The sequence below is a fragment of the Trichosurus vulpecula genome, chromosome 2 (genome assembly GCF_011100635.1).
Source record: "Trichosurus vulpecula isolate mTriVul1 chromosome 2, mTriVul1.pri, whole genome shotgun sequence".
NCBI classification, from domain to species: domain Eukaryota; kingdom Metazoa; phylum Chordata; class Mammalia; order Diprotodontia; family Phalangeridae; genus Trichosurus; species Trichosurus vulpecula.
Window position 1 is genome coordinate 218735006 of NC_050574.1, and position 18335 is coordinate 218753340.

Sequence of the window (18335 nt, forward strand, 5' to 3'; positions counted from 1 at the left end):
TCAAAATACTCAGCAAGTTCAGTTTAATTGAAATGTAGAGTACTGAAAAGTTAAGTGGTAGGAAAGGCCAGAGAAACAAATCTGAATTCCAGGCTGAAGAGTTTGGACTTCATTCTACAGGCAATGGGAGCCACTTAAGACCTTTGAACAAGTGAGTCCCAGGATTAGGGCTGTTCTTCTGGAAGATGAATCTGGCAGTTACAGCTAATTTTCACAACTGAAGTCTGTTCTGATTCAGTGAAAGTCCAAATGCTTTCTCTGTTTCTGCTCCAGAGTCCAAAAGGTGAATTGTTCAGTTGAGACCAGTTTTTCTAACCTTTTGGTAGTAAACTCACTAGAACATTACTTTTCCTTGTACACTGGCTCCAACGCTCTTCTCCTAGCCAAGCTGTTAAAAATTAAGAGTGATGGATTTTCAGTGACTCACCCTAGGTCTCCATCCAGATTTTCAAATACTTCACCTCCGACAGTTTCATTATCTGGGTTCAAACAGATTTCTATCATGTTATAAATGGCATTTTGACCCCAGTCACTGTCTTTCCGGGCTTTATTAAAATGTCGAAGTGCATCATTTGGTTCTCCAGTATACCTTGGTAGGGTTAAAAACAAACAAACAACAAAGTATTTATTGCTTTTTTCTTCAAGTATCTAACCACTATGATTAAACTTTCAATTAAATTTCTATTTTGTATGTCAAATATAAAGTGTAAGAATATTTCACAATGTTGAGATTGTGGAATTAAAAAAAGTGAGTTTCAGTTTAACACAATGATAGAACTAAAAGAAATCGTTATAAAGGAAATTTATTTACCAAAGATAAAGTCCTCTACAGTAATGAAATCCTGGCTCAAATTTGGCTCTGGCATTATGTTTCTCAGCCATCAAAAGAAATCTTGGAACATCTTCAAGTTTTCCAGCTCTTCTTAGTAGATCAATTAAGCGAGACAGTGTTGTGTAATTGTCTGGCAACACACAATATTTAAGGTTTGAACAAAATGATAAATGAAATTTCAAATGTACAGGAAAGTATATTTCAAAGGTAAACATGAAAACATATTATGATGGATGGATAAAAATGTATTATTGGATGACTGGATGAGCCATTGGACGGATGTTGGTTAGTTATATTGGTAGCCAGCCTGATCCTGGCAGTCCAAGTCTACACCATCAAATCTGGAACATACACATTCATTGAGATTTGTCACTCATTTCTCTGCTATGCCCTCTGGTCTTTAAGTATATGAGCCACATTTCACTCTGGATTAACTCCTGAATATTTCCATGCTACAGAATTCAAGATCTACATGCCACATCACTTTTGACCTCCAAGTCCTCTTTTATATTTATATAAATGTATTCAGATATTTATATTTTATATAGAATTATAAATGCACATACATTTATAAATACATATATATTTAAAATTTATATTTATACTGAGAGGAAGGGTAGGGATGCTTACGTCTATAAAGGGTTCAGAAGGTAACTTAGGTGCAGATGACAATATCTGACAGTTGGCAAACTAGGAATTCTATTTATCTTTTAAAAATTTATTAAATTTATTAATTTAATTTTAGTTTTCAACATTCACTTCCACATGATTTTGAGTTCCAAATTTTTTTCCCACATCTCCTCTACCCCTACCCCAGAAGGGCATGTAATTTGATGTAGGCTCTACATATACATTCATCTTAAACCTATTTTTACATTAGTGATGTTGTAAAGAAGAAATTGGAACCAACGGGAGAAACCACGAGAAAGAAGAAACAAACAAAAAGAGAGAGTGCAAATAATATGCTTTGATCTTCATCCAGACTCCATAGTTCTTTTTCTGGATGTGGACAGCAAATTCCATCATGAGCCTGTTGGAGTTGTCTTAGATCCTTTCACTGCAAAGAACAGATGTCTATCAAAGTTAGTCATCGCACAGCGTGGCTGTTACTGTGTACAGTGTTCTCTTGGTTCTGCTCACTTCACTCAGCATCAATTCATATAAATCTTTCCAGGTTTTTCTGAAGTCGGCCTGCTCATCATTTCTTACAGCACAACAGCATTCCATTACACTCATGTATTACAACTCGTTCAGCCATTTCCCAACTGATGGGCTCCCTCTCACCAATTCTTTGCCACCACAAAAACAGCTGCTATAAATATTTTTTGTACATGTGGATCCCTTTCCCATTGGGATACAGACTCTAGTAATGGTATGGCTGGGTCAAAGGGTATGCACAGTCTTATAGCCCTTTGAGCAGTTCCAAATTGTTCTCCAGAATGGCTGGATCAGTTCACAACCCCACCAACAATACATTAGTGTTCCAATTTTCCCACATCTTCTCCAACATTTATCATTTTCCTGTTTTGTCATGTTAAAAAATCTGATAGGTGTGATGTAACACCTCAGAGTTGTTTTGATTTGCATTTCTCTAATCAATAGTGATTTAGAGCATTTTTTCATATGACTATAGATAGCTTTAATTTCTTGATCTGAAAACTGCCTGTTCATATCCTTTGACCACTTATCAATTGGGAAATGGCTTATATTTTTATAAATTTAACTCAGTTCTCTATCTCAGAAATGAGGCCTTTATCAGAGAGACTGGCTGTAAAAATTGTTTCCTAGCTTTCTGCTTCCCTTCTAATCTTGGTTGCACTGGCTTTGTTTGTGAAAAAACTTTTCAACTTAATGTAACCAGGATCATCTGTTTTGCATTTCAAAATATTGTCTATCTCATTTGATCATAAATTCTTCCCTTCTCCAAAAATCTGACACGTAAACTATTACTTGCTTTCCTAGTATGAGTATAGTACCAGCCTTTATATCTAAATTATGTACTCTTTTTGACTTTTATCTTGGTATACGGTGTAAGATGTTGGTCTATGCCTAGTTTCCACCATAATGTTTTCCAGTTTCCCCAATAGTTTTTGGGAAATAGTGAGTTCTTATCCTAGAAGCTAGAGTCTTTGGATTTATCAAACAGTAAATTACCATAGTCACTGGCTATTGTGTTTTGTGTATCTAACCTATTCCACTGATCCACCAATTTATTTCTTAGTACCAAGTAATTTTTGATGACTGCTGTTTTATAATAAAATTTAAAAGCTGGTGCAGCTAGTCCACCTTCCCTTGCATTTCTTTTCATTAATTCCCTTGATATTCTGGACCTTTTGTTCTTGCAGATGAATTTTGTTATTATTTTTTCCTAGTTCCATAAAATAAGTGTTTGGTAGTTTGATTGGTATGACACTGAATAAGTCAATTAATTTAGTTAGAACTGTCATCTTTATTATATTACTCCAGCCTACCCATGAGCAACTGATATTTTCCCAAGTATTTAGATCTGATTTTGTATTAAAAGTGTTTTGTGATTATGTTCATATAGTTTCTGGGTTTGTTTTGGCAGGTAGACTCCCAAATATTTTATAATGTCTACAGTAACTTTAAATGGAATTTCTCTTTCTATCTCTTGCTGTTGAGCATTGTTAGTAATATATAGGAATGCCAATGATTTATGTGGATTTATTTTATATTCTGCAACTTTGCTAAAGTATTTTATTATTTCAAGTAGTTTTTTTAAAGGCATTCTTTTTCATCATTTATTTAATATTTTCATTTTCAGCATTAATTTTCAGAAGAATTTGAATTACAAATTTTCTCCCCCTTTCTACCCTCCCCCCCACTCCAAGATGGCATACCTTCTGATTGCCCCATTCCCCAGTCAGCCCTCCCTTCTGTCACCCCACTCCCCCTCATCCCCTTTTCCCTTACTTTCATGTAGGGCAAGATAGATGTTTATGTCCCATTGCCTGTACATCTTATTTCCTAGTTGCATGCAAAAACTTTTTTTCTTGAACATCTGCTTTTAAAACTTTGAGTTCCAAAAACTCCCCCCTCTCTTCCCTCCCCACCCACCCTGCCTAAGAAGGCAAGCAATTCAACGTAGGCCATAAGTGTATCATTATGCAAAACCCTTCCACAATACTCATGTTGTGAAAGACTAACTATATTTTGCTCCTTCCTATCCTATCCCCTTTTATCCAATTTTCTCCCTGGACCCTGTCCCTTTTCAAAAGTGTTTGCTTTTGATTACCTCCTCCCCATCTGCCCTCCCTTCTATCGTCCCCCCTTTTTTATGTCCTTCCTCCTTCTTTCCTGTGGGGTAAGATACCCAATTGAGTGTGTATGTTATTCTCTCCACAGGTCAAATCCGATGAAAGCAAGATTCACTCATTCCCCCTCACCTGCCCCCTCTTCCCTCCCAACAGAACTGATTTTTTCTTGTCACTTTCATGTGAGATAATTTACCCCATTCTATCTCTCCCTTTCTCCCTCTCTCAATATATTCCTCTCTCATCTCTTAATTTTAGTATTTTAGATATCATCCCTTCATATTCAACTCACCCTGTGTCCTATGTTTTTATATATATATACATATATATATATATATATATATATATATATATATATATGTATATATATATATATATTCCTTTCAGGTACCCTAATACTGAGGTTTCATGAATTATACACATCATCTTTCCATGTAGGAATGTAAACAAAACTGTTCAACTTTAGTAAGTCCCTTATGATTTCTCTTTCTTGTTTACCTTTTCGTGCTTCTCTTGATTCTTGGGTTTGAAAGTCAAATTGTCTATTCAGCTCTGGTCTTTTCACTGAGAAAGCTTGAAAGTCCTCTATTTTATTGAAAATCCATACTTTGCCTTGGAGCATGATACTCAGTTTTGTGGGTAGGTGATTCTTGGTTTTAATCCTAGCTCCATTGACCTCCAGAATATCATATTCCAAGCCCTTCCATCCCTTAATGTAGAAGCTGCTAGATCTTGTTTTATCTTGATTGTGTTTCCACAATACTCAAATTGTTTCTTTATGGCTGCTTGCAGTATTTTCTCCTTCATCTGGGAGCTCTGGAATTTGGCAACAATATTCCTAGGAGTTTTCTTTTTGGGATTTTTTTCAGGAGGCGATTGGTGGATTCTTTCAATTTCTATTTTACCCTCTGGCTCTAGAATATCAGGGTGGTTCTCCTTGATAATTTCTTGAAAGACAATATCTAAGCTCTTTTTTTGATCATGGCTTTCAGGTAGTCCAATAATTTTTAAATTATCTCTCCTGGATCTATTTTCCAGGTCAATGGTTTTTCCAATGAGATATTTCATATTGTCTTCCACTTTTTCATTCCTTTGGTTCTGTTTTATAATATCTTGATTTCTCATAAAGTCACTAGCTTCCACTTGCTTCAATCTAATTTGTAAGGTAGTATTTCTTCAGTGGTCTTTTGGACCTCCTTTTCCATTTGGCTAATTCTGCCTTTCAAGGCATTCTTCTCCTCATGGGCTTTTTGGAGCTCTTTTGCCATTTGAGTTAGTCTATTTTTTAAGGGGTTATTTTCCTCAGTATTTTTTTGGGTCTCCTTTAGCAAGTCATTGATTTGTTTTTCATGGTTTTCTCACATCCTTCTCATTTCTCTTCCCAATTTTTCCTCTACTTCTCTAACTTGCTTTTCCAAATCCTTTTTGAGCTCTTCCATGGCCTGAGACCAGTTCATGTTTTTCTTGGAGGCTTTTGTTGTAGGCTCTTTGACTTTGCTGACTTCTTCTGGCTGTATGTTTTGGTCTTCTTTGTCACCAAAGAAAGATTCCAAAGTCTGAGTCTGAATCTGAGTCCATTTTTGCTGCCTGTTCATGTTCCCAGCCAACTACTTGACCCTTGGGCTTTTCGTTGGGTTATGACTGCTTGTAGAGAGTACTTTGTTCCAAGCTTGAGGGGATGCGCTGTTGTTTTCAGAGCTATTTCTATACAGCAAGGTCTGCCACAGCAGTGCTCCTCCTTCCCCAAGAACTGCCAACCCAGACCTGACTCAGATCTTAAGCAGGCTCTGCACTCCTGCTCTGATCTGCTACTTAACTCCTCCTACCAGGTGGGCCTGTGGCCAGAAGCAACTGCAGCTGTACCAGCCCTGCTGCCCCCGGGGCAGTGGCCAAACCCTGAACTCCTTTCACTCTGTCCCTGCAGCTTTTCCCACTAAACTTCTCTGTTGTCTTTGGTGTTTCTGGGTTGAGAATTCTGGTAACTGCCACAGCTCACTAATTCAGGGTACTAAGTCCTGTTCTGCCTGGCTTCTGGTCTAGTTGGTCTGGTCACAGCCCAGGCTAGGCTCTGCTCCGCTCCACTCCCAGCTCCATGCATGATAGACCTTACTCAGCAACCATCCAGGCTGTCCTGGGCTGGAGCCCTGCTTCCCTCTGCTATTTCGTGGGTTCTGAAGTTCTAGAATTTGTTCAGAGCCATTTTTTATTGGTGTTTGGAGGGTCCTGGGGGAGGGCCTTGGGCAAGTCCCTGCTTTCCAGCCACCATCTAGGCTCTGTCTGCCTCATCTTCAAGTAGTTTTTTACTTGATTCTCTAGGATTCTCTAAGCATATCATCATATCATCTGCAAAGAGTGATAGTTTTTTTTCTTCTTTGCCTATTTTAATTCCTTCAATTTCTTTTTCTTCTCTTATTGCTAAAGTTAACATATCTAGTACAATATTGAATAACAGTGATTATAATGGACATCCTTGTTTCATCTCCAATCTTACTGGAAATGCTTCTAGCTTATCCCCAGTATATACAATGCTTGCTGATGGTTTTTGATAGATGCTACTTATCATTTTAAGACTCCATTTATTATTATGCTCTCTGGTATTTTTAATAGGAATGGGTGCTGTATTTTGTCAAAAGCTTTTTCTGTTTTTGAGACAATGATGATTTTTGTTGTTTTTGTTACTGATATGGTTAATTATACTGATACGTTTGCTAATACTGAACTTGCCCCACAGTCATTATATAAATCCCTCACGGTCATAGTATACAAACTTTGTGATATATTGCTGTATTCTCCTTGCTAGTGTTTTATTTGACATTTTTGCATTGATATTCCTTAATAAAATTGGTGTATAGTTTACTTTCTGTTTTAGCTCTCCTTGGTTTAGGTATCAAAATTATATTTGTGACATAAAAGGAATTGGATAGGACCCCTTTTTTACTTATTTCTTTTTCTAAGATAGGGTTATTTATATAATCTATTTCCTCTTCTGTTAATCTGGGCAATTTATATTTTTGTAAATATTTATCCATTTCACTTAGATTGTTAGTTTTATGGGTATATAATTAGGCAAAATAGCTCCTAATAATTACTTTAATTTTATCTCCATTGGTAGTTCATCCACCCTTTTTATTTTTGTTACTAGCAATTTGGTTTTCTTTTTTATTAAAGTCATATCAACCAACAGTTTACCTAATTTTTTTGTCCCCCTCCCTCCATAAAGCCAGCTCTTAGTTTTATTTATTAGTTCAATTTTTTAAACTTTCAATTTTATTAGTCTCTCCTTTGATTTTTTAGGATTTACATTTTGGTGTTTAATTAGAAATTTTTCATTTGTTCTTTTTGTAAGTTTTTTAGTTACATGCCCAACTCACTGATCTGCTTTTGTTCTCTTTTACACATTTAGAGATATAGATTCCCCCTTAAGTACTGCTTTGGCTGCATCCCACAAATTTTGGAATATCATCTCATTGTTGGTCATTCTCTTTAATGAAATTTTTTATTTCTATGATTTGTCCTTTGACCCATTCATTCTTTAGGATTATTTAGTTTCTAATCAATTTTTAATCTATGCTTCCTTGGCCTTTTATTAAATGTAATTTTTATCAAACTATTGTCTGAAAAAGGTATATTTCATATTTCTGCTTTTCTACATTTGGTTGTGAGGTTTTTATGCCCTAATACATGGTCAATTTTTATGATGGTGCTACATACAACTGAGAAAAAGGTATACTTCTTTCTATTTCCATTCAGTTTTCTCAAGGTCTATCATATTTAACTCTTCTAAGATTCTATTCATCTCCTTGACTTCTCCCTTATTTAGTTTATGGTTAGCTTTATCTGATTCTGAGAGGGGAAAGTTAAGGTTCCCCACTAGGATAGTTTTACTGCCTTTTCCCTCTTATAACTCATTTAACTTTTCCTTTAGTAATTTGGGTACCATGCCATTTGGTGCATACATGTCTAGTATGGATATTACTTCATTGTCTATGGTGCTTTTTAGTTCTAGTTTTGCTTTTGATTTGCCTTAGATCATGATTGATACCCTCTGCCTTTTTTTACTTCAGCTGAAGCATAATAGATTCTGCTTCAGCACTTTATTTTAACCTGCATATGTCTGTTTCAAGTGTGTTCCTTGTTTGGATTCTGTTTTCTAATCCATTCTGTTGCTTCTATTTTATGGGTAAGTTCATCCCATTCACATTCACAGTTATGATTACTAACTGCATTTCTCTCCATCCTATTTTCTTCTGTTTATCCTTCACTCTCTCTTTTCATCCTGTGCCTCCTTTAGAGTCTGCTTTGCTTCTAACCACTGTTTTCTTTTATTTGCCTCTTTGACATCTCTTTTCCCCATTTCCCTTCTGCTCTTCCTCTTCTACTTACTTGTTGGGTAAGATAGATTTCTATCACCATTTGAGTGTGTGTATGTACGTATATGTATGTACGTACGTATTTTCCTTCTTTGAACCAATCAGATGTGAGTGAAGGTTCAAATGTTATCAGTCATCCCCCACCATTTTCCCCTCCAGTGTAAAAGTTCTTCATTGCACACCTCTTTCATGTATTCTCCCCCCACCCCATTCTTCCTCTCTTCTCTCTTTTCCCAAGGGATCCCTGTTTCTCTCATCTATTTTTTTTATATCATCTCAACATAATCAACTCACTCCTATACTTTCTATGTAGAATCCTTCTAAATGCCTAATAATGATAAAGCTCTTACAAGTTACATGTATCCTCTTTATATATATATATACCTACATATATGAAGGTGTATATATGTATATGTGTGTGTGCATGTGTTTGTAAACAGCTGAACCTTATGGGCCCCTTATGGTTTATATTTCAAGTTTACCTTTTATGCTTCTCTTAAATCTTTTATTTGAAAGTCAAATATTTTGTTCGGCTCTGGTCTTTTCAACAGGAATGCTTGAAAAGTCCTTCATTTCATTAAATATGCACTTTTCCTTTGAAAGATCATACTCAGTTTTGCTGTGTAGGTTATTCTTGGTTGTAATTCCAGGTCTTCTGCCTTCAGAGTATCATATTCCAAGACTTCTGTTCCTTTATCTGACAGTTGCTAAATCTTGCGTGATCCCGATTGTGGCTCCATGCTATTTGAAGTTTCCTTTCTGGTTGCTTGAAGTATTTACTTTTTGACCTGGGAACAGTGGAATTTGGATACAATATTCCTGGAAATTTTCATTTTGGGATCTCTTTCAGATGGTGATCAGTAGATTTTTTTCCACTTCTATTTTAATTTCTGGTTCTAGGATACTGGAGCAATTTTCTTTGATAATTTCTTGAAATACGCCATTTAGGCTCTTTCTTTCATCATGGCTTTCAGGTAATTCAAAAATTCTCAAATTATCTCTCCTTGGTCTACTTTTCAGTTATTTTTCTGATGAAATATTTCACATTTTCTTCTATTTTTTTTCATCCTTTGTCTTATTGTTTATTGATGTTTCATGTAGTCATTAGCTTCCACTTGCCTAATTCTAATTTTTAAGGAATTATTTCCTTCAGAGGGTTTTTGTGCCTCTTTTTCCATTTGATCAATTTTGCTTTTTAAGAAGTTATTTTCATCAGTAAACTTTTGAACCTCTTCTTTCGTTTGGCCAATCCTGTTTTTTAAGGTGTTTTTTTCTCCAGTATTTTTTGTGTATTTTCTGTTGTTGTTGAGTCCTTTCCATCATATCTGAGTTTTCATGACCCTATCTGGGGTTTTCTTATAACGATCCTAGAGTGGTTTGCATTTCCTTCTCCAGCTCCTTTTACACATGAGGAAATTGAGGCAAACAGGGTTAGGTGACTTGCCCAGAGTCACACAGCTAGTAAATGTGTGAGGTCAGATTTGAGTTCAGGTTTTCCTGACTCCAGGCTCAACATTCTATCCATTGAGCCACCTAGCCCTGTGCCTCTTTTACCAAGCTGTTAATGGTCTTTTCATAATTTTCTTCCTTTGCTTTCATTTCTCTACCCTCATTTTCCTCTACCACTTTTATTAGATTTTGAAAATTATTTTTTAGCTTTTCCAGGAATTCTTGTTCAGTGTGTGTCCAAAATCATACTTTTTGAGGTTTTGCTTGTAGCTCTTTTGATCTAATTGTTTCCTGAGTTTGTGTCTTGACCTTCCCTGTCCCCATAGTACCTCTTGATGTTTTTTCCCCCTCATTTTCCCACCCCATTTCTTGATTTTGAACTTTAGATTAAAGTTGGGCTCTGTTTCTAGCACCTGGGAGACAGGCCATTGTCAATATTCAGGCTTTTTCATACTGCTGTTTTGAGACCTAGTTCTGGGGCTTTGGAAGTTTTTGGTGCTTGCAAGATGGTGTGATCTGGGGAGAAGTGTAGTCACTGCATTTCTGATCTGCACTCTGGTCCTTAACCGGAAGAGCCCCAATATCATGGAATCATAATTGATACCGTTCCTCAGGATCCCTGATCCTTTGGGACTGGAAGTGATACTGTTCTTCAGGGTCACTGATTACTTTTGACCAAAAGTGATGCTGCCCCTCAGGGCTTCCACTCTCTCTTCACCCTTAAGCTACAGACCCAGAAGTGGGTACAGGTAAAGGAGTTCCCAAATGGCATCTGGTCCTGAATGCTAGCACAGGGATCCACTATAATCTCTTTCTGACTAGTTCCCCAGTCTCCTTACCATCTCTGGCTGGCGAGCTATTAAAGCTGCTGCTGCTTCTGTTGCCACCACCTGGTCCCACCACAGGTGGTTCATTCATTTGGGCTCTGTTTAGCTTCCACCCCCACATCATAGATTTCTCTTTCTGACCAAGCTGTCTTGGACTAGAAGAATGTCTCACTCTGACCTTTTATTGGCTCTGCCACTCCAGAATTGGATTTGCGAGGAATGTTGGGAGAGTTCAGGAGGGTGTTTTCTGTACCCTGCTATCTTGGCTTCACCCCCAGAAGTCCTCTCACTGATTATTTTTTTAAAGGTGCAGAGAATACAAACTTCTGCTGTGTTTACTATGTTAATTGCAAAAAAAAAAAAAGCATTTGATTCAGCAGAACAAAATTCAATCTTTAAGTCTTTTAAAATTATTCTCCATAAAGTATCTTCTATGTATATGTTAAGATCATACAAGACTCTTTAACAGACACAGAGACAACATTTTTCAGAGAGTGTTTGAAGTGTTAATAACAAGTAGAGTCAGAGGTTTGTCAAAGGTGCTTGCCAGTGTCATAGAGGAAGCTCTGCTCAAGGTCCAAATGGAAAAAGGATTACTCACAAATAGAGGTATCTCCAGATGCTCCTGTTTTTAGATGTCACTGAAATTATTAAATGAATTCCCAGAACATTACAGAGAGTGTGGATCAAAGAGTTCTACAGACACACAAAACAAATTAGCCTAGCAATCCATGTAGGAAAACTCAAGCAGATGAAGAATTAGATGGGCAGGCTTTTGAGTTAGTACATCAGTATACATACCTTGGATGAATACTGGCAAATGAGCAATCATCAGGACCCAGAGATGAGTAAGAAGAGGAAAGCAGGATATGTGACATTTGATCAAAGTTTTCAGGGATCCTGAGATCCTAGTATCTCCTTATCCAGGGTTGAAAAGCCCATCTTTTCAATAAAGTGTCAATATTCTCCTGGTGATCCTATGTGGCTAAAAATCATGGAATGCCATGATCTCTACCAATGTGCATAAGTGGAGTGCCCCCAGAGATGATAAAGGATTCAAGTATAAGTAAAAAGTGAAGTTAACGGCATATATGGTTGTCTAAATACTCAAATGCATTTTCATTAAGTAAATACACTTAGTGGTATCATCTTCACTTCTTTGAGTCGTCCACACATTAAGAAAGACTAACTGCACTGGTTATACTATCTCAGGATCACATATCCCTTAAGTGAAGTCATAGGACCTTGGAAACAACCAAAAGGCTTACCGGACTTAGCTTCAACCACAAATCCTCTTCAATGACAGAAATTTTACAGACGTGCATATTAAGTATTATTTTAATAGCATTCCAAAAAGATTATGATAAATTATTCATATCTAAAATCTACTAAAACAGGAGCTTACTATTATTTTCAAATTTTGAAAGTATATTTAGAAAATATTTACCTGGTTTGCGTTCTAAAAGCTGTTGGAAATGAAACACTGCTTGTTCATAGTCCTGTTTTCTGAACATGAGATCAGCCATCATCTGCAAAAGTAAATATTAATTGTTCTAAAAATATTGTCACATATTCAAAAGTGTTTTCTGTAACATTGGATTTATCAACATGAAAAACATAGCCTGAAAACACGAAGAAAGTACAAAGATCTATGAAAAAGAGTCTTTTATCACCCCACAGGATACCATGGGGTGATGATTCTAGCTCTCTTTAAACCAACAGGAGTTTTGCTCTGAGATTAGCATGGTGGGAAGTAATGAAAGATGAAAAATGGATCCCACTGTTAGCATAAAATTAAACTTTCATCAATTAAATGTTTCTAGGTACAATTTCAAAGGACTGATTGTCTAAAATGTTCGATCCAAAAGCAAGCAGACAAGTACATTTTCACTCTCACATCACTCAGTCAACTAAAATGGTACCCAAAACTGATAGTGGAAGAGGTAAAATAGGATTACCATTGGCTATAGTTTTGACTAATACCTTAATAGAATTAAAAATTAATATCCTCATGTGTGTTTCCCTTTTTTTTGTTTATACTTAGAAGTGGGCATCTCTTGTGCTTTTCTCCTTAGATATTTCAATAAATGCATCTGAATCACTGAATAAATAGGTATAAATCAATAAATAAATATTTTAGTCTTGGAAGACTTTTTATTTTGTATAGAAAATTAGGGTCTAGAGAGGTTAGATGATTTGACCATGGTCAAATGGATAATAAGTGGCAAAACAAGGGTACTAGTCCCTTTCTTAAAATTCCCAGTTGAGTGATGAATTGTGTATTCCCTGGATGAGGGGGACTGGAGTTTGAGGGAGAGGAAGAGTTAACTTTGTAGTAATTCCTTGTTTAACTGTGCTTCAATCACAGGATGGTTCTATAAGTCAGAAGGCTGTAGGAGTGCCTGGGGCACCCCAGTGAGTGAGGTTTGACTTTTCTATAAACCCTAAATGTTATCCTCTTACAATGGAACCCTGACTCTAGGGTCCTTCATGAAGTGGACAATTGTTATTGTTGTGGTCTCCCCTTGGGGAGGTGAGACTCATCAGTGCAGAAAAGAAGAGTGTTTTTTTTTTTTTATTTATTGACTCTTTAAGCCTTTTGTGTTTAGAGTTTTTTGTAAGGTAAAATAGAACCTCCTCAGTATTCAATGTATTGTTAGTCTGAGTATTCGTTTTCATGAGAGCTGAAAGCTCTTTTACTTTTTTTCTGCAGAGACCTAGACATGAGCTATATTATGATGTTCCCAAGGGAAGCCCTGGGTGACATAAGCCAAAGAGAAAACTTTGTGAGAACTTTTACCCTCCCTCTCATGGAACCCTTGCCAAAATTGAACCCAGTCCCTGTAAACCCAGACATTGGGTCTGGACTCCAGGTTTTATCTGTTACACCTATCATATTATCTACAGCTTTCTTTGTATGAACTTCCACAAAAACCCTGCCTTCTCCCCAAACACCAAAGAACATAAATCAAAACACATCTTTTCAAAACATGTATCAGTCCTAAAATAACCTAAGCAAAACATATGATGCTGGATGAAAGTGACATCAAAAATCCAATTAGCTTACTATATCTGACCCAGTTCTTAATTTTAGTCTCTGATATATGAAAGTGGTCTAAATATCCCTGGGCAAGAACAATTTAGTGCTGAACAGGCAAGTAAAGGTTTGAACTATACCATTATCCTGTGTTCTGAAATAACTAAAACACCCTCATGCATACCATAGCGAGGAAGGCCAAAAAAAATTCTGAATGAAGGAATACTGCAGATCAAATACTCTGCTGAATAAGCAAAATATTTTGTCAATACCACATACAAACAATCTTTAAACCAGGTAGCCTAAGCAGACCCTGAGAGTTCAGCTTTTAGACACTAGTTGCTGGTCAAATAGATTAGGTTATATGAGGTTCAACCAAATTAATTGAGAATTTATCTGTCAAGCTATAGAAATCATCTGTGTATCTCAAGTCCAAATTCCTGAGGTTAAATTCTGTGAAGAAATGAATAATGATAGCTAACATTTATGTAACATCTACTATGTGCTAAACACTGTACCTAACACTTTCTAATTATTATCTCATTTGACACTTACAAGCATCCTGAGAGTTAGGTTATTATTATCCCCCTTTTATAGATGAGGAAATTAAGGCAAACCAAATTAAATGACTTGCCTATGGTCACATAGCTGGTTAGTATCTGAGGACAGATTTGAACTCCGGTCTTCTTGACTCTGATCCCAGTGCTCCATATACTAGCCTACCTACTTGCCTTAAAATACATCTTTCTATCCCACAAACACTTGAAATGTCTACAGATATTATGTTCTAACCACAAATTTAGTGATAATATTACAACTGTATTTATTCTTCAAAGAATAAACATGTTTGATTTTTTTCTGATTAATATTAAGAAGTCAACTAATGGAAATATATACTCAAGTTTTGACATTACTCACTTAACAATGTTGCATTTTTCTTATTAACGGTAAGAATAGCCTTCATTTTTGCAGTGTGAGTAACTCCTTCCAGTATTGTAGACTGCAACCATATACACACCCTGCTTGAATCTTGTCCAAGTTCTTCTGTAGAATCTTCCACAGTGGTCCACCCAATGTCCTGGAGATCTTCCTCTAGATCTTGACAAGCATGTGGGCCAGCTGTCATCCCTTATTATCAATTTTGCCTTTTCTCTATCTCTGATAACATCCTTTGCAGAATGTCTACACAATTCTTTCAGTAACACACTGTGGCTCATTCATACCCATCATACACCTCACCAAAAGGTATTCTCTTTGACCCATTACTTTCATTCCATAGAAATTGATACACAGTTAAACTTTAGCACCAGATGAATACTGATGTTTAAAAGATGGGCTTTTGTTTTAGACAGGGGACTGGGATCTTTAAAAGCATTGTGTAATTTCCCAAATGTCGTCTCAAACACTGTCTTCCTAGTCCATTCTGGGGCCAGTTCATTGTCCAACCAGGATACATATGTTGATAAACCAACTCTATGAGCTGCAATAACAGGCAAAAGGATAACAGATATCCTTCATCGGTGTTGTTTTTCCTGTAGAAGTAGTTAAACCAAACTTGTCTGAATGAACCATACTAATTATATATCCTTTGAAGTAAGGTGGCTATAATAGCAGATCAAGGGAATGCTGCTAATAAAACTCACCTAGATTTTAATAAAGTATTATATGTCTCTCATACTGTTTGTGTGGAAAAGAGGGAGAGATGAAGACTAGACTCTAGTATAACTATGTGGATTCTGAACTGTTGGAACGTCTGGGCCCAGAGAAAGTTACTAAAGATATGACATCAACTTGGAAAGAGGTCTCCAGAGAAGTGCCTCACAAATTGGTGCTTGGTTCTACGAGGTTTAAGATTTCCATGAATGACTCGGGTAAATATAGGACTTGCATAAATATAGGAATGACAAAGTTATTCAATTTATAAGTGAACAAAGTTGGAAGTGACAGCTAAAACAACAGGTGGCAGTCAGGATTCAAAAAAACCTTGACATAACACAGAACTGAATGGAAAAAACCAAAATTTAGTAAGGATAAGTGTAAAAGTCTTATTCTTGAGAATAAACAAATAAACCTCACAAATGCAAAATGAGAGAGGCACTCAAGACAATAATACATCTAAAAATTTGGAGTTGTAGTGTCCATTATACTCAGTGTGAGTCAATAGGCTGATACGAAAGAAAGCTAAAGCAATCTTAATCTACATTATGGGAGACATAGTTTCCAGGGGTAAGGAGGTAACAGTCCTTCTGTATTGCATCTTAGGCAATGTCTACAGTATTGTGTTCAGTTCTGGGTGCTATAGTTTAGAAAGCACATTCCAGAATTTCCAGAAGCTAACAGTAAGAGTCATATCACATCTCTGCTTTATGCTATACGCAGATTAATTGAAGGGACAGAGAAATGTTTGCCTGGAGAAGAGACAACTTAGCATTCTTCAAGTATGTGAAAGGCTGTTATCTGGAAGAAGGTTCTGCTTGGCCCCAGAGGGCAGACCTAAGGACAATGGAAGCTATAAAGAGGGAAAGGTAGGCTTGATGGATGTAAAAACTTAATAATTAGAGATAAAACAGAGGTGGAATAGGCTGCCTTAGGAGACAGGTTTCTTCTTCACTGGAGGTTTTCAAGCAAAGGCTGAATGTTCACTTATTTGTTATGCTGTAGAACAGATACGTCAAACACGTGGCCCACAACACTCCTGAGTGCAGCCTGAACCAGATTAAAATGTAATTGGGAAATATTTAACCAAAAAATACAACAGAATATAGATAATGTTTATACGTGCTTTTTATTTTGCAGCCCACAGGGATCCTTTTGCATACTTTAGTGGTCCCTTTTTCTATATGAGTTTGACACCACTGTTGTAAGAAGACATTTTTTATCAAGTATGAGTTGGACTGAATGGCAACTGAGGTAAAATTCTAATTAAATTTCTGTGTTTCAAAATTTCCTTTTTTGTGTGTCAAGATTGATACGATTCAATTCCTCTAGTAGTACATACAGTCACTGGTGAATAAAAAAGGACCTTACATTAAGAGTATTAATATTTAATGTGTACAGATTGCTTAAAATGGTGCAACTTTTAGCAGTTTTCTACCACTCTGCCACCATCATTGTAGAAATGGAAGGAGGCCTCATAGGACTGACAGCCAATTTGTATTTTTCTTTGTTGCCATTGCTTAAGAATTCATCATTAAGTTGTGAGTTTACTGATAATGAGCCTCTCCATAATTAGCCAGGCTGGTCTTTGGAAAACTACCTTAGTGTGCTGCCAGAGCCAAGCCTTTCCTACTTTGATGATCTGATGGAGCTTGTGATCCTTGGGCATCGTGTTTCTGTACCCAAGGTCATCTACATCACAATGATGCACTGAAGTAGGAACTTAACTCACAACATAAAGAATTTCTGAAACTTTACCTGGAATGTATGATTATTTCAGCAATTTTTCTTGAGAAGATATAAAGAAAAACAAATTCCTAATTGGTTGTAGTTGAATCTCATATAGCAAAATTCACTAACCATGGTAGCAGCTTCATTATCTTGGTCATTCTTGAGTAGGAGTGCACAATGACGCTGACAGGCATCAGGGTCATCTTGTGCCAGGTACAAACGTGCAAGTTCCAACATTGCCTATATATGTGAAAAAATTAATTAAACTATATCAATTTTTTTCAGGAATCTCTAGAACTACACTGTGAATAAGAGAAATATTTTCCCAAAAGCTAAAATTTCAGGGTAGCCAAAAATAGCTGAGCTGAAAAATATAGGGTTAGATCCTAAATATAAAATGATGGTAGTAGAAAAACATCAGATGCTTTCCATGCCTTTTTAGTAATACTTCTGGGATTTAAAAAAATCAACAATTTCAACTTTTGTAAAGGCAATATGGCATAATAGAAAAAGTATTTAACTTGGGAGTCATAAGAGTTAGAGAGTAGCTCAAGACCTTTCTCTACCACTTCTAACTAGCTGTGTGACTTTGGGCAATGCACAACTTCTTTAAGGCAATTTTCTTTACTTGTAAAACAAAGAGGTTAAACTAGATAATTTCTAAGGTTCTTTTATTCCCCAATACTCAACAAACTAACACTAAACCTTTGGTTATTAGGGAAAGGGAAGTGTTTGCTTTGTTACATTTCATTAATTGTTAAAGAATACTTTAATTTTTTCTTAACAAATTAGTTTCAAAATTTTCTTTTTTCTTTTTGGAGGGGGGAAAGGCAGGGCAATTGAGGTTAAGTGACTTGCTCAAGGTCACACAGCTAGTGAGTCAAATATCTGAGGCCAGATTTGAACTCAGGTCCTCCTGACTCCAGAGCCAGTGCTCGACTCCCTGCACCAGCTAGCTGCCCCCTAGTTTCAAAATTTTCAAACACAAGCTTTAACTTTCAGAATACGATGATGTTTGTCTCTTCTATCTTTTATTCAGGAAATTTTACAAGCACAGTATGCTTGTTTAGCTTAATGATATGCTAAGTAGATCTTAATAAGAATAATCAAATTTCAGCTAGCAGGAAAAAGAATTAAGCTTGCCCCCACATTTTTATT

General features: G+C 36.3%; 1 protein-coding gene across 1 annotated transcript in view; it reads right to left on the minus strand.

Annotated features, from left to right (window-relative positions):
* TTC21B (tetratricopeptide repeat domain 21B) overlaps window positions 1-18335 on the minus strand; it is a 105415-nt gene that overhangs the window by 12980 nt on the left and 74100 nt on the right. Inside the window, exons 21-24 of the mRNA XM_036746749.1 lie at window positions 17307-17417; window positions 12201-12282; window positions 812-962; window positions 428-589 (exon numbers count right to left, since the gene is read on the minus strand). Of these exons, the coding sequence (XP_036602644.1) occupies window positions 428-589; window positions 812-962; window positions 12201-12282; window positions 17307-17417 (506 nt within the window). The remainder of the gene's footprint in view (window positions 1-427; window positions 590-811; window positions 963-12200; window positions 12283-17306; window positions 17418-18335) is intronic.